We start from the raw sequence: 16,227 nt of genomic DNA on the forward strand, positions 1-16,227 counted from the left end.
CAGCTGTAGTAAAGCTTAGAGTCAGATTCTAGCAGCACTCTCTGTTCATCCCAGCCAGACCCCTAAGTGAGGACACACATTTTGGGGGCTTTTTGTTCGGGGCTTCTATAGATCCTAGACCCAGGGGTTGTCTAGTTAACTTTCAGAAGCCTAGGGCTATACCAGGGCTTTGCATTTCGTATCCTATTTGCCAAGTTAACAAATTAGATTTCTAGCAATTCATATTTGGCCTTTGCTGCAGAAGCTCCTGATAAGTTCCAAAGCAGGCCACCAGGAGGTAGGAAGTACCTACCTACAGTGCTATACTACCAATAGCAGTGTTCGGCCGAAGGTGTGAGGGTATAAAATATGTAAGGGGCACACGTGGAAGGGAGACTTCTAAGCATGCCTAGCCAAATGCACTAAGAAGCCTCCTTACAGACCTTCCAGCTCAACTTGGGAATGTCATGGATGGAGAAGACGTAGACACTGGAGGCAAAGGCAGGGTTTCTGCCCTGAAGCCACAAAGTGGCTCATGCATTTGGCAGAAGAAAGGAACAGTCTATGTTAGGGAGCGCTTCTACGCAGGGGTGGACATAGCAAATCTGAATGGTGGGTGTGTCACTTGATTGATTCATGTGTGCCTTTCAGATTTGCAGTGTGCCTATTCTTCTTTACTTAAATGCCTAAATAAACATTATAGATGTTTTTAGCACAATTTGGATTGCTTTTGTTGTAGACAAGCTGTTTTGGGGGAGAGGGTAGTTTTTCAGAAGATGAACAGCCACAGTTTTCTTAAGATGTGCCTTGCCCACTCTGCAACTGGAAATGTAGAGGTGGGAAAGGTGTCTGTTCTTCACCCCCATCACCATTTTCCCACTGCAAATTGCCTCATCCTGAAGTGACTTTGCTCTAATAAAAGCAATAATTAGTTAGTTACCCACATTGGCTCTGTGTGTAATTTCAGGTTGGAGTTAGGTAAATGAAAGCAAATAAATAAATACCCACCCGCCTACTATTACCCAATTAGAGCAAGGCGTTCCAAGTACTTTTCTATTTTTTATATTATGACTACAATAATTAGACTGTAAAGCACGTGTGAATATTCATGTTGTGAAAATAGCCATTTCACACTGCTTCTGTTATTATGATAACAGCATTTAACTACAAATAGCATAAAAGTTATATATTATAGGAAGAATCTGTGATAGGTTTCCTCCCAAATCAATATTTTGCACCTGTTGATGTGAATGTATGCTGACAAGTGGCAAAATTAAGGTTTTTCCATGTCGGCTGAAATGTTGGATAATCAGTGTACATTTCAGTGTGGTAGAAATTCAGGAATGATAGCTCTGTATCAGCTTAAATATTTTTTTAATCATTTCTCAAACATAATTTGAAGTTTAACGTTTACATCTAGCTCTCCTTATCGCTGAAATGTAGCACTGCAAGAAGCAAAACATGATTCTTAATTAACAACTGAAGCCCTTTATGTGATACTAATCCCTTACTATTTGCTAGGTTTTGGTGGCTGCATGAAGGATGTTAAATTTACACGAGGTGCTGTCGTTAACTTGGCATCTGTGTCCAGCAGTGCTGTCAGAGTCAATCTGGACGGATGCCTATCAAGTGACAGTGCTGTTAAGTGCAGGGGGAATGACTCCATCCTAGTGTACCGAGGAAAAGAAAGGAGTGTTTATGAGAGTGGTCTACAGCCATTTACAGGTACCACACGGGCCTCTTCCTTATATGAAAAGCTGTGTAGCTTTAGTTCATTTTCATTTTAGTTCATTTTCTGCTGTTCTGTTTTCACATTTACCTTTACCTTTATCTTTTGTTCTCACATTTATACACACCCTCTCTTTCTCTCTCTTTCTTGCTAGAATATTTGTACCGGACAATTGCATCTAATGAAGGAGGAACTGTATCTAGTGCCTGGAATCGTGGTCGCACAAGAGAATCGGGTAATTAACATTTCTGCATTTTGTTCTTGTATCCAGTCTGGCTTGGTAGCAATGGCAATGTTTAGTGTGGAAAAAGAGAAGACACACCAAAACTACACACTGAAATCAAAGAGGCTTTTGGCCCAGTTCTTACTGTTGTTATTTGGAACTTGAAATACCATGGTTACAATTCAATGTAGGATTAAATATGCTATGACAATTGTTTTTAGTGGGCCTCAGCACATATAAAACAGAATTATATTCTGGTCCATATATTTCATATATTTCTTGATTTTCGTATCTTTTAAAGAAACATCTTAAGCTATGCGTTGACTTGCCAGATGATAATTTTGTTTTTGTGGGCACTTGTCCATTTTTTTTTCCTGAACAGAGACTTTTTGGGAGCGGGGTATACTTATACATATACACCAATCCCTATAGATAAAACATCAGTTTTAGTGGTGTAGCCCAATTTCATAGGTTCAAGGCCACACATGATCCATACAAATGTTAGAAATTTGACAACCACATATGTCCAGCAAGTACATTTATTGATAGAGCTGAGTAAAAAGATAAGCATTGGGGTGGAAAGTCAGGCTCCCCCTGAATTGTTGGAAAATTTCAGCACCACCCTGAGAATATTTGGTGGAACTGAATATATCACAACAAATAGGGTGAAAACTTGTGGACACCTTAGTGCCATGGTTCCCAATGTGGGGCATATGCCCCACAGGGGGGCAATTTGATTTTTAAGGGGGCAATTCGAGAATGGGTTATTAATAGTGCATGACCTTTTAGGTTTCCTCCACATGAATAGGAGTTCACTTTTTAAATAATAAGAATTATATGTCACGGGGGTGATCAGGATTTTAGAGATGCTTAGATGGGGCATGGCCCAAAAAAGGTTGCGAACCACTGCCATAGTGGATTCAGCTTTATTATTGCTGGAACCTATTTTAATATTTATTTATAAGAGTGATTCTTCACTGCCAACTCATTGCAAAAATTCAGGGTGGTATACAATAAAAAGTTCAAACATCATAATATTATTAAATAATAAAACAGGGAACAAATGAGCAATCTTGAATCAAATTAATTCTCTTCAAAACAATTGTTTATAATGTTTTAAGCAGGCCATGAAATATAATTGTGAGTGCCACTCTTATTTCAGTGTTGGGGTAGGGGGAATGTGTTCCAAAGTACTGGTGTCACTAGGCTAAAAGTGTTAGTTTGCATAATATATATGATAACTATGAGACCATCAGGCTACCATTCTGTAGATGACCCAGTATAAGGGACAAGGGGTATAAGGTACAAGGTGGCCCTTCAGGTAACCTGATCCTAAGCTATTGTTGAAAGAGGCAATGGGCTTGGCTTCTAGTCCTTCCAGTCCTCCTCTGTGAGCCCTTCCTTCACCCACCATATGAACTAACAAGATTTTTTTCATTCAGTATTAACTGATACAAAATGTTTCAGAAGAGAATTTTCTCCCTTTCCTGTTGGGAAGGGGCCATTCCCTTCCACCCTGCCCTTGCAGTGCAGGCTTAAGCCAGGCTTTGAGAAGGAGCCACAAGGTTCTGGCAGAGTCCTAGAGGCCTCCTAACACCTTCCCAAACTCCAGTAAGTGCTTGCTCAGCATTCGGAAGGAGGCAGAAGAACTCTAGGACTTTGCCTGAAGCCGGGCAAGCACTTACTGGACTTTGAGAAGGCACCCTCCTTGAATGCACACCCAGTGTGACCACACCACCCTAAATCTGCCTCTGCCTCAGCTCCACCCTGCTTGAATTTGGTGGTGAGAGTGATAATAGGTAGAGAATTTTGGGAAGACATGTTTTGCTCCAACCTTGTGGCTTCTAGCTGAAAATATAAAGATGATTTACTTTTTGGGACAGCCATTTTGCAGTGTCTTTGAACCAAAACTTTCCTTTTATTGCATGAACTGTTGCACTACAGTCAGTTTTGTTTGGACTGAATTGATTTCTTCAATTATTGTCATAAAATGCTGAAACAACTCTGGTATATGACCTCCGCAATCACCAGTCTCTTTGCAAATTAGTAGTATAATGTTCCTGTGTCACAAAAGCTGCTTTCCAACGCTTTTTACCAAAGCAGAGTTTTGACTTGCAAATGTGCTGCTTATACAGCTTAATGCCACCATGTGGTCGACCATCCCAAAGCGAGCAACTGCAGCCATATTTTTGCCCTAATTGTCTGACCAGAGTAACTCAGACCATAAATTTATATTTACAATCTGACCACAGCACGGAACAGCTACATGTTCCCAAGGGCTGGAAAATAATTGCACTATTTAATTATTTTTGAGTCAGTTTTGTTGTGTCCCCTATGAGAAGACCATCTGCTATACAGTACCTTACCTTGCCCTGTGATACATTTCAGAACTAATAAAATCAATATATTAATGTAGTATTGTCAGCAACCTGAAGATTTGCATGTGGATCATTGCTCCTTTCAGGAGGAAACATAGGCAAACACTTTGAAATTTAGCATACTGATGCCCCTTACACAGACTACTCTCCTACCGGATTATTTTTTAAATGAGTCTTAAGGTATCAGGGCATGAAAGAGGGGCACTTGATGCTGAGAGGCTACAGCAGTCCTAATCACCAGGACTCTAGAGTACACATGCATTTATAGCAAAACTATCATCCATCATCCTGCCATAGAGTTCCTTGGGCCTTTCCTTGGCATCCATTGTGCAGTCATCTGTGATGAAGTTGTTTCTGGCCAGATCTTTACTTGATGTAGCAATATCTAATAAATAGTTAAAAGTTATTGGAAATAAGATTTTTTTTAAAAAAAACAAGAGTTGCAAGACTTACATGAGCTGTGCTTTGAAAGTTATTTTAATCATCTTCAAAACAAAACAAAAAAGCAGCAACCTGTACTTTGTTATTTGAACTGACCCAAAGCAAAGGCATATTTTTGCAAAATCTCAAGCTTTGTTTCCTTCTTAATGATAACTTAAGTCCCTGCAACCCACCATCTGTTGACATTAACGGACACCTATCCATTGATAATACAGAATTGGATGGATTGCGTGCAATATCTCTAGGTTTTGTAATTTGGGAACCTGAAAATATGAAACTCCAGTTGTTTAGAAAAAGACATCATTTTAGCAAAATTTTTACTTCTCAGCAATGAAATTTCAAATGCTCGTGTATAATAACAGTCTAATTATCTGTTCTTACTTGGATACATCATTATATTGTTTAAACTTCTACAGTCCACCCTCTTCTGTTGTGAGTGACGTTTCAAACACGTTTGATACATTAAATGTTTTTTGAAAACCTGAACTAGACAAAGAAGAATGTTATGTAGATGGAGTTCTGATGGTTTTGAAATATAGCTAAAAGTGAATGGCTCAAGATGTGCAGTCATATTAAATCAATGCTGGAAAGTTACAACTCTAATAAATTGTATTTATGCTAATGGCGAATCTGATTTACTGCAACTATTAAAAGTGAAGAATGGGGCAACAGTCTTCTTAGGACTGCTGTTTTCTCTGTTCCTCTTTTATCCTTTCACAGTCCCGCAAAACGTGCCAACACCCTCACGAGCTCACAGCATAAATGGTTACAGCGCTGAGGTTACATGGGATGAACTGGTTGGGGTCAAAGGTGTAATTGAGAAGTACATTCTAAAGGCGTCCAGCAAAGATGATCCCAGCATACCTACTGTCAGAACGGAGATTTCTAATGCTAGTGCATTCACAGGTACGTGCCAATAAATATGTGTGTAAAGCAGTACTTTTAATCTGTTGGTGGCGGTGAGATGAGCAACTGTGTTCAGACCCTGCAAAATAATTTAGTGTTTAGAGTATGAGAGAAAGAGAACAAGTCCACTGGGTGGAGTGAAGCAAAGCCAGAGGGAGGACAACGTAAAAGCAAATACACAGAGAGGAACAACCCATATCTTTATTGCCCAGACAGGGGAGGAAGCCTAACATGGAAGCCTTTATATGGGTCACTGAGTAAAAGATGGCTGCTTTGGCTTATTGGCTCATGTTGTTTGGGCAATATTTCACGATTTTCCTTCTGTTTTCAAGGCAATGCCCCTTAGAAATAACAGGATTGGGAATTGCTTTGGTGTTGGAGAATGTCTTCTCTTTTGTCTGGGGTATCCTTTTCAGCTTTCATGTTTGAGAAGCAGGAAAATGTCAGGAGGGAAGGGAGATCCAAAGAAAGTGGGGAGGGCACAGGGCCTCAAGGAAAATAGGCAGAAAGTTTAAAAAAGGATTCTAGTAAGCAAAATAAGGCAAACACATACATGTTTGGGCCACCTGTTCGCTCCCCACCCCCCGGCCACATATGAGTAAACAATGCTTCTACTGTAAAATATTTCTCTCTGGCACATACAATGGTACCTCGGGTTACAAACACTTCGGGTTACAAACTCCGCTAACCCAGAAGTAGTACCTCGGGTTGCGAACTTTGCCCCAGGATGAGAACAGAAATCGTGTGCTGGTGGCGCGGCGGCAGTGAGAGGCCCCATTAGCGAAAGCGCACCTCAGGTTAAGAGCAGTTTCGGGTTAAGAACGGACCTCTGGACAAATTAAGTTCATAACCTGAGTTCGTACCACTGTACTGCAAATGACACCACAGGAAGAAGTGATGGCTCTGATTGGCTTGTGAATGCAGTAAGAATTCATGGTTCTGATTGGCCTAGGCTGGCTTGATTGACAGGGAGGGATTCAGTGCCCCCCCTTATAAACCTTTGTTTGTTTTTCTCTCTGTGGCTTCTTACACAGAAAAAAGGGAAGGGGAATGAGCAAAAGAGTGTACCACCCTACCTGAACCATTTCTTTGGGTGGGAGATGGTGACTATTGATGGGGCTTGCTGGTAGTGATTGTTTTGATTGGCTAAGAAGTCCTGTGCTTTAATTTTTGTGTATTTTGTCTTGTGCTTTAGCTATGTTTGAAAGGGGTTAGGGGCTAGGTATGTATGTGTAGCTTTCAGCTTTCCAGGAGCCCCTTGCTGGCAAATGAGTAGTTTAAAATAAACGTGGCAATATCATTTTATTTCTCCATTACTAATAAAAACATCTTACTGATTTTGGTATCATGCAGTAATCAAATCTAAAAGTCAGCAAGCTAACTTTTGAGAGCACTGTGGTCAAGCAGATGTATTTCAAGGACTTTTCAGTTCAGCCATGTGCTTATACCTGTTTAGTTGATGTTTGCTTAAATTCACATGAAAAGATTCTGTCAGCACAAATATTTGGGGAATGACAGTTCTCCTTATTGATATCCACAAGATAATCCTGAACAAACAGCAGCATTTTCTACTTATTGCTCAGTTTATGTCATTGATTCTGTTCTTGATTTAAAAGGTATCAGTCATCAAGGGAACAGAAAAAGAAGTTTTGAATTTAGGTGACATTAAAATCAGGATCTCATCATTGCCTAGGGTCCAAAAGATTATTTTTTTGGTATGTTCAGTATAGGTTTTTTTAAAAATTCTTTTTAATAGTAAACCCATACATATTACAAAATATTTGTGAACCTCATGTCAGTCTCAGCCCAGGGTTGATATAGAACATGAAAAAGATGATTAATAATAACCAAAAGCTGCCTTATATAGTTCTTTGGAGTTCAATTTACCCATACCCAGTCTGGGAAGAATTCCCAAAGTTGTGAAGTTATTTTGGAAGGTTAAATGTTTTAGGTAAATATTTAATATATGCAAAATATTTAATTAGAATATACAGACTCTATCTCCGTAAATAAAATATTACTATGTAAAACTGCTTGCAGCTGAAAAGGGAAAGCCTTTTGATAACTGAGGTTTTTAAAGTATTTTGAGTAACATAGTCCATTGCTGAGCAAATATAATATACATGAGGGGCAGTCATATGTTTGAAATAATTTTCTGGGGAAAATATTATTAAGAGAAAGAGAAAAGGAAAAACGTTTAACTTTCTTCAACATGTGGGGTGCTTTCAGACAAGTGTCAACTTTGCATGTGACAATTGATGTGGTACAGTTGCATGCTTAGTTACTGATGAACAAACCCAAGAAAAGGATCCATCAGTGGGCAACAGGGGCAAGGTTTCATGCCTATTTATGAGAACTGATGACATTGGTAGTCTTTATTTTAATGTGAATACAAGGTGTGTGTGAAGTGACAGCGGTGTCCATAAATGTAATTTGGGCCTTTTTGATTGCAACACCCAAATTGTGAAACTTCTTTCCTAAGAAAGGTTCACTTTTGACTTGTGCAGTTAAGATCTTCTTATTCTTCCAGATGTTCCACTTGTTATAATTCCTACCTCCTTGAGTTAATGCTCACTAGTTTTGTAATGTTGTTTTAATATTGTGAACTACCCTGGGTCCCTTTTGCAAACTGAAAGGCAGTAAATAAATTAGGTTAAAAATAAAGTTCAATCAGCCCACCCATTTGGCAAGATGAGTTGATGGCCTCAGGTTGCAGGAACCACAGGGGCAGAAGATCTGGCTTCCAAGGAATAGATTGCCTGCACTGCTGCCATGGTAGCAGTGACAGCTGTGGCACACTCCATGGACAGGGCCGGATTTAGGTTTGATGAGGCCGTAAGCTACTGAAGGTAATGGGGCCCTTTATATGTCCAGCTGTCCTTTGTCAACAACAAATTGTCACTGTTTTTTGTGTTGAATATATGCTATACGGTGTTTTATGGACCTAATAGGTATCTAAAGCCATTTGCACATAACAAAGTATTTTAGCAAAGTAATTGTTGAACTGAAATACAATTAAGAAGTATATTAATAGTGAAATAATTATTAAACTCTAACTTAAAATGTTTTTTATTCATAACAAACTTAATAATGCAAACACATTGGCATTTGGCAATAATAAAAGTTCCTTTAGAAACACAATTTACAAAGACTCATAATCTAGTCTCTAGAAACTTGCTATAACCTGAAATAATAATAGGTGTAAGTATAGGATGCAAACTAGTAATAATTATAAATAGCAGAATGTAGGCACCCTATATACAGAAATGAGCAAACCAGTGATATTTTAGGGAGCAGGCTAGCAGATGGGGCCCATTACTTAGATCACAGGAACCTACACAACACAAAACACGGTTGTTGTATGTAGGTTTTGTTTTATTTGTTTTTTATCTTATATTTTGGAAATGTGCATCCAGGTTTTTTTTCCTTTAATTTTTTTGTGGGCCCCCAAGAGAGTGTAGCCCTAAGCTATAGCTGGTTTAGCTTATACACTGTCCATGGAGGTCAGATCTGCCACCTCTTGCCCTCTTGGTGAATAGGAGGCACTGCTGGTCTCCTCCCACCCCTAGGGGGGAAATGGCGGGGCTACCCTCTGGGGTCTCCTGGGGGTCTGCACCTACTCGGTGTGACTTACAGCAGGCCCCTTTCCCCACCAGACCAGGCCTTTGGTTCCTCCTTCAACTATCAGATAAGGTTGATTTGATTCCTCTCCTTGTTTCAGATGCAGATCTTTATTCCCCTCCTCTTTGTTCCTGATGCAGTTCTTCATTCACCCATTCTTTCCTGGCAGGAGGACAGCAGCACCATTTTGTGGTTTGCCTCAGATGCCAAAATGGTTTGGGCTGACCCTGAATATAATAATTCATAGTCAGCATAGTTGTCAAGGTTAGCTCTGCTATTGTTTAGTCATTATTAATCTCAGAGCTTTAGGCAGAACTCTCTGCCTAAATCTTGTAGAAACCTTGTAACAGAATTCTGGCCAACTTGGTTTTTTTTGAAAGAGCTGATAAAAATCTAGTGGTCTTCAGATGTGAATTCTCCTGCTTGCCTTTTGCAGGTTGATTGCAAAGCAATTTGCACAGCTGGGCAGGTCTGCAGGTGTTTGGAAATGTGTTCGATAGGTGGCCACCTACTAACACATGAGTTAATGCAGAGGACATGGGAAACCTCACAGGAACTGAAACTCTGCTGGCTGTTAGCTCAGGTTGTGCCAATAAATCAGAAAGCCATAAGGGCAGGCTTACCTGTGCTAGAAGCATTTGTTTCCTTGGTGGAGAAGATTGCTTCGCTTGAAAATATGTTTTGTTATTTTAAAGGAAAAGGCTGCAAATCAACTTAAATCTCCTAAAGCGGATATACAGGGAGTGTATATTTTATAAATGGCTAACACTGAAAAGACAGTTGTTACTTTTTAGATTGTACTTTAAAAATATGGTTTGCCTTTTTCATTCTCTGTGGGGTTTTTTTTTTGGAAATGAGCCAGCAAAGATTGTACGCCTTGTTCAGACAATGAGGAAGAGGTGTGAGATGCTTAATGGACACGGGGAGATCCTGCAGGGTTTATGTTGGAAGGCCAGGGAGATCCAACATTTGTTTCAGTACAGGATCTCCTCAGTGTACTTGTTGTCTTCTCTCAGTGGCAGGGAGGGGGAACCTGTGGCCCTCCAGATGTTGCCAAACTACAAATCCCATCAGCAACAGGGATTATGGGAGTTGCAGTGCAGCAACATCTGGCAGGTCACAGGTTCTCCACTTCTCCTGTGTGATGAGGGGATGAGTGCATGGATAGCATAATATTGAAAGTGCAAATTCATTGAATTCCAGAGCCTCTGTAAGCAGGGATTTCCAGTTTCATTCTAGACGCAAGACACATGTTTTTTGTCACTTGGGTTATCCATATTTGAAAAAAGTTAACATATGAAGTATCCTTGAAAAATAGCCTTCTATAGTGTGTTTTGTGGCAGTAGTTGTTTTTTAAAAAGAGCACAAATATTTATTGACAACTGTAAGTCTTTTGCAGTAGTGAGACACCTCATCAGACAGGGAACTTGTGTATGCGTGTGTTTGTGTATTGCTGAGACTTGAGTGTATGTGAAACTGCAGTGGAATAGAAATACAATAGTGGCTACACTGTTATGCAGTTATTCCAGGAAGTCATACATGTATGGGTAATTATATGATATCTTCTGAAGATTCATATGCCTGTATGCCAGAGGGGGAAATGACTTTCCTGAATACTTTTCCTGGACTTTTCTTCAGCTGAACTTTGCCTCTTTTGCAAATGAGATTTCAAGCCTCAGTGAATCAGATCTGCAGTCAGACAAGTGGAAAAATGCTTTTCCTGCTTGATACTCAGTATTTACCATTGTATCATCTAATGCACAATCTAAAAAATCAGTATTGCCAAATCAAAATTCCCATAATTTGTCTCCTTCCCTTTATGTATCTGCAAAATACTTGTGCATTATCCTCGCGGAATAAGGATCATCCAATTGCTTTTTGTTGTGGTCTAAAATAACCCAGGCCACCTGGGTTATTTTTATTTATTTATTTAGAAGAGCCACTGCTCAGGGTAAAACCATCAGGGTAAAATATAGAAGAAATAATTAAACAATAAATACAGAAGTCACTTTTTTAAAGTATGGAATAGAAATAAAGACAACAATAACATTTATGCATCTTACCCATGGTACTGTAGGTAGAAATCTTTAGATGAGCAGCCTGGTGTGGATCTAGACACAGAAAAAAATGCTATCAATAAGTCAGAAATTGGATTGTTATAACAAAAGAAAAAAAAATCTCTATGGAAAATCGTGTTTTAAAATTTCCTGCTCTCTAGTGCCATCTGGTGTTGCATGTTTATAGCGCATTCAAACCGCTGTTTCTTTACTAATGTAGTTGAGTCCCTGGATGCTTGTCTTGAGAAAGTTTGGAATACTGCTGTGGGAATAATGCCTCTCACATTTGTGTAGAGGTCTCTCTTTGTCAAGGAGAAGGGGCCATGTACACAAAGATGAATAAAAGCTACAACAATGATTTCACAGCAGGCAGTGTTCTGTGTAGACTAGTTGTTCAGTGGGAAAGCACAATTCAAAGGCAAACAGGAGGTTGAGGTTCAAGTCTCAAGGTATAGACTTCTGTGTCAGGGGTAGTGGTTGGGCAGCCAAGAACTATATATCCTTGGTGGAGTGCTATAATTCGCTACTGTCAGGATTGGGCCATGGGCAGGAGACTGGAATGAATCAAGAGCCCAGAAGCACCTGGGTCCTTAAGGTATCCTGGGCCATTTCGAAGGGGAGTTGCCTTTGTCTTTTGTTCCCAGGAATAGTGGGAAAAGGGTGTGATAATGATTCGTAACCTTAGGCTGGATGCAGACTAATGCAGGCTATGGGAGAGACAGAGTTTAGATTTTTGCTCTGATCGTAATTATGTTCTGTTATATACTGCATTGGCCCGAATATAAACCACACTCCCCCCCCCCAAATTCTGACCTTAAAAAGTTCGTGTCACTTATATTCACAACCTTATAAAAATTGGCTTTTACGATATTGCTGCTCTAGGTCCATGGCCCTGCCTTGCTTTCCAAGGCTGGAATACAGAGAGCCCCCCCCCCCCGATGGCACCACGAGGGCCATCAGGGGTGCGGGACAACGGCCCCCATCATGACCGTGGCTTCCATGCCTCTCCCAAACCACCAGAAAGAAGGGGGAAGGGAGGAAGGCCGTCGGCAAAGCGGCATGGCTGCCCCCCCCCGAAGCAGCACGGGGGAATGATACCCGTAGGATTGTCTTCTGCATTTGCCATTTACGGGTGTGAGTGCCTGTGAAATTTTAAGGGAGCGGCTTATATTCAGGTATTGTCATTTTTCCTCCCCACCCCCTGAATTTTAAAGGTGCGGCTTATTTGCAGGTACAGCTTATATTTGGGACAATACTGTATTTAAGAAGAAGAATCTATGCTTGATCATGCATTTGATTTATACAAATTTCTGGATGTATCATTGATTGTTTTATATCTGTTTTGAATAAGTTCTGGTTAGTAAAGATGCGTTTAGACATTTTTTATTCCAAAAGGAGTCAGCTTTTATTGCATCCAATTGCTGCCCCATATTAATATCTGCATGACAGCAGTGTTTAACTTAGGCAACCTTTTTTGCAGTTATAACTTTTCACTGTTGTTGGGTTGGATATGACTGACCCCTAAGAAGCATAGGATTCTGATGAAAGGCTTCTTCTTCTCCCCCACACCTCCCAGTACTCGGGTGTTAACTATTGTGTGGTTGACTCTACCTATAGTTGAGCATAGACATATGATTAAATTACATTGATATTAGTCCAGCTGTAGGATCATAAATCGAAATACATTAGTGAAATCATGGTTTCACTAATCCAAAGAAGTCCTGTAATGGTCTCCAAACTGTTTTATTAATATTGTGTTGATTAGGGACCGGCCATTACTGGGGAAGTTCCAGTGCTGCGTTCCCTTCACCACCCTGTGGACAGATTGAGAAATATGCTTTAGGGAGACATAGAAGACAGAAGTGCCATGCCATCATTGCTCCAGTTTCTACTAGCCACTTTTGAGTGACATTCACAGCAAGAAAGAACAATCATTTCATACATTCATCAGTCAGTGCAGAGAATGTAATTGTCCATTGTCCTTGCCTAGGACAAGCATGGTGAGAGGAGAGATTTATTATACCCTCTCAAATATGTGAGCTCAAAAGATGTCAGGGAAATAATCTTTGCTCTCAGTGTTTACTAATTACACAACCGTATGTAAGACAGACCTGATGCAAAAAAACCAAAACTTGTTCGAGCAATATCTACAATGTTTGCTTGTTCATTGGTTGGCACAGAGCAGTCCATGTGTCCAGTAATCGACTTTGGTCCTTCAAATAAATGTTCCATCTTGATTTGGGATGGGGGAGCAGTTCAATTCAGATCACATGTCTCATCTGCACTTTCCATAACTATATCTGAAGTGAAACACAGCCATCCTTCAATATTCACATTTTTATAAATTTTGCAATGCAGTTCTTCAGCCACGTAAGGCATACCAACATGCATGTGTTGAAGTAAAGTGTGCATTAAAATGAATATATTAGTGAAAACTTTCAAAATGCATTATATTGGGGGGAATTGCTTTGCAAAAATGTGTATATTTTGGGGGTACATGGAATTTACTTGCTTGACTGCCTAACACCATAAGCTCCCAACTCTGTATTTTGTTTCCTTTTTTGGTATCCTCCTCCCTCCACTCCTGGGCGAGACAGAGCAATAATAGAAAGGAAAGTTGCATTGCACAATGACACATTCATATAGATTATGACAAACTGTTTCAAATGGGAAAAAGAAGAGGCAAAACACAATTTATCTCTCTAAGTAGTTGCAGCAGTTTATGCTCAAAGGGCAAATTTAGGTGGTGTGTTCATCTATCAAAGGTTCCTTTAGGGGAGGAACCACTTTAGGAGGATTCAGCTGCATGGGCTACACCATCAACATCTGGAAATTTGACAATGAACTCTCTTGTAAAGATAGGGGTGTGTTTGTTTTGTGGTGTTGTTTTAATATTTTCATGGAAAAATGTGCCTTGTTTTTGGTTCTCTGATTGGGCTAATAGGAAGGTTGATTTATTTGTTTACTATCAAAAGTTCCAGCTTCTGTTTGAGTCCAAGAACCCCGTCAACATACTGTCATGTAGTATTGCAACATTTTAAAAAGAACAAATCAGTGTTAAATTTCCCAAAGTGACCATGAAGTGAAGTGGATGTTCTTGATTCTATACTGACTCAATAATTTTGATTTTGTGTTTGTGTCAGTTTGACTCTTACTGATTTGGATATAATAACAGCATTAATCCTTTGGTGTTAGTTGCACAAGTAAAATGTTCTTAGCACATTCGGAAAACTAGACTTTCTGGCCATAGCTTTTGAGCCATCAGTGAATCTAATGTAAATGCAACAGAAGATAAACAGATGTCAAAGCAGGGTCAGAAATGGAACCATAGAACTTCCCTCTAATGTTCCAGTGATGGAAGGGAGCAGTTTGAAAGTGCATTCAATAAGCATAAAGTAAGCATTATTGATGTTTTCAAAGTGTTAGCATCCCATGTAATGCTGGAGTGTTGGCTTCTCTATTAAGCTCTTTGGAACCAGCCGATCCAGAGATCTCACCACTAAGCGCTAATGCATTTTGCATTAACGCTTAACACCAACAAAGTGTGACTCACCACAGTGGTGGGGTTAAAAAAGAGAAGCAGCAACACAGGGTTTCAGTTATCTGCAGCACATAAGCAAATGCATGAACCAAACCTTTAAATGTGATGTTTGCATCTCTCTCTCTCTCTCTCTCTCTCTCTCTCTCTTTTAAAGAAAAATGTCAGAACGAGCTTTTTTGTTTTAAATAGCAAATTATATTTTAGTGGTTTGATGTTACTGAGCTTTGGGGTTCCATTGCAGTTTATATAGAGCTGCACTGAATTTTTGTGTTCTGACAATTTTTACACGGGCTTTTAAAGGGAAAGCAAAATCCCACTCAAAAACCTGCTGCCTTTCTGTCTTTTTCCCCATCCCCCCTCATTTATTTGCAGCCCATTTCAATGCTTTTCTTCTTCTTCACTCTATGTTCTTAGACAATTGGGTATCACAAGGAGAATGTGATGATGTTATGGGGGACTGTGATGAGAGAGCTTGGTAGCTTATGAATAAAACAGGTTAGAGGTGGGGTAAGGTTGGCTTGGATTCCCAGCCCCCATATAATCCCTCATACATAATACCCCTCAGTAATGGTCAATCTACTTAAGTTGTCCCCTCAAAACCCCTCTCAGGTCAAATCAATAACTCTGTTGCATGCAAAAGTCTCATGTTCTGTGGGCTTCAGTATTGACAGCAGCCCCTTGTCATGGTCAAATCACATCCTGTTGAGATGTAGGCTTTCAGACCTTCTCCCTTTGTAGGGGAGGAGGACCTATGAGGATGGTCTGCTCTTGGAGGCTGATGGATCAAATGGGTTTCCAGATGGCCCTGTGAGATTTTCCAACTGATATGACTGGTGTTCCAGTTGAAGCACTGTCCAACCTCTAGAACAGCGGTTCTCAACCTGTGGGTCCCCAGATGTTGTTGGACTACAACTGTCATCATCCCTGAGCTCTGGCCTTGCTAGCTAGGGGTGATGGGAGTGTGATGGGAGTTGTAGTTCAGTAACATCTGGGGACCCACAGGTTGAGAAAGGCTGCTCTGGAACATCTGAATGGCTTGGGCCATTGTCACGATAGTCTCTGAGAGCCCTCTCCTGCTTCATGGAGCCTATTTGACTCCCGGTAAGCTCCAGAGTTTAGGGCAAGGAAATTAGCTGGAAGACGGCTTGAACGCAAGTGGAAGAAAACAATCAAATGCAATCAAACTCTGGTTGAGGGCTCATCATCAAGCCTACCTAGTAGCAGTGAAGGCAGCAAAGAATACATACTTTGTTACCTCTATTATATCCTCTTTGTGCCATATGGCAGAGCTTTTCTGGGTAGTGAGGGGCCTCTTACAGTCTGGCCTGAAGAAGGTGGCAGAACTGATGGTA

The 16,227-nt window shown here is 40.2% G+C and overlaps 1 protein-coding gene across 6 annotated transcripts in view; it reads left to right on the forward strand.

Annotated features, from left to right (window-relative positions):
* USH2A (usherin) overlaps positions 1 to 16,227 on the forward strand; it is a 427,327-nt gene that overhangs the window by 154,127 nt on the left and 256,973 nt on the right. For 5 of the 6 annotated variants that reach the window (XR_008329695.1, XM_053383154.1, XM_053383155.1 and 2 more), the window contains exons 28-30: positions 1,501 to 1,704; positions 1,863 to 1,943; positions 5,471 to 5,656. Coding sequence is in view for 5 of the 6 variants with exons in the window: in XM_053383154.1 (XP_053239129.1) it covers positions 1,501 to 1,704; positions 1,863 to 1,943; positions 5,471 to 5,656 (471 nt within the window). In the remaining variant the exon portion in view is untranslated. Of the gene's footprint in view, positions 1 to 1,500; positions 1,705 to 1,862; positions 1,944 to 5,470; positions 5,657 to 13,099; positions 13,571 to 16,227 lie in introns of those variants that run through there. The other variant, XM_053383158.1, reaches the window with a different exon arrangement.

Source organism: Podarcis raffonei, chromosome 3 (genome assembly GCF_027172205.1).
Source record: "Podarcis raffonei isolate rPodRaf1 chromosome 3, rPodRaf1.pri, whole genome shotgun sequence".
In the NCBI taxonomy this organism is placed as follows: domain Eukaryota; kingdom Metazoa; phylum Chordata; class Lepidosauria; order Squamata; family Lacertidae; genus Podarcis; species Podarcis raffonei.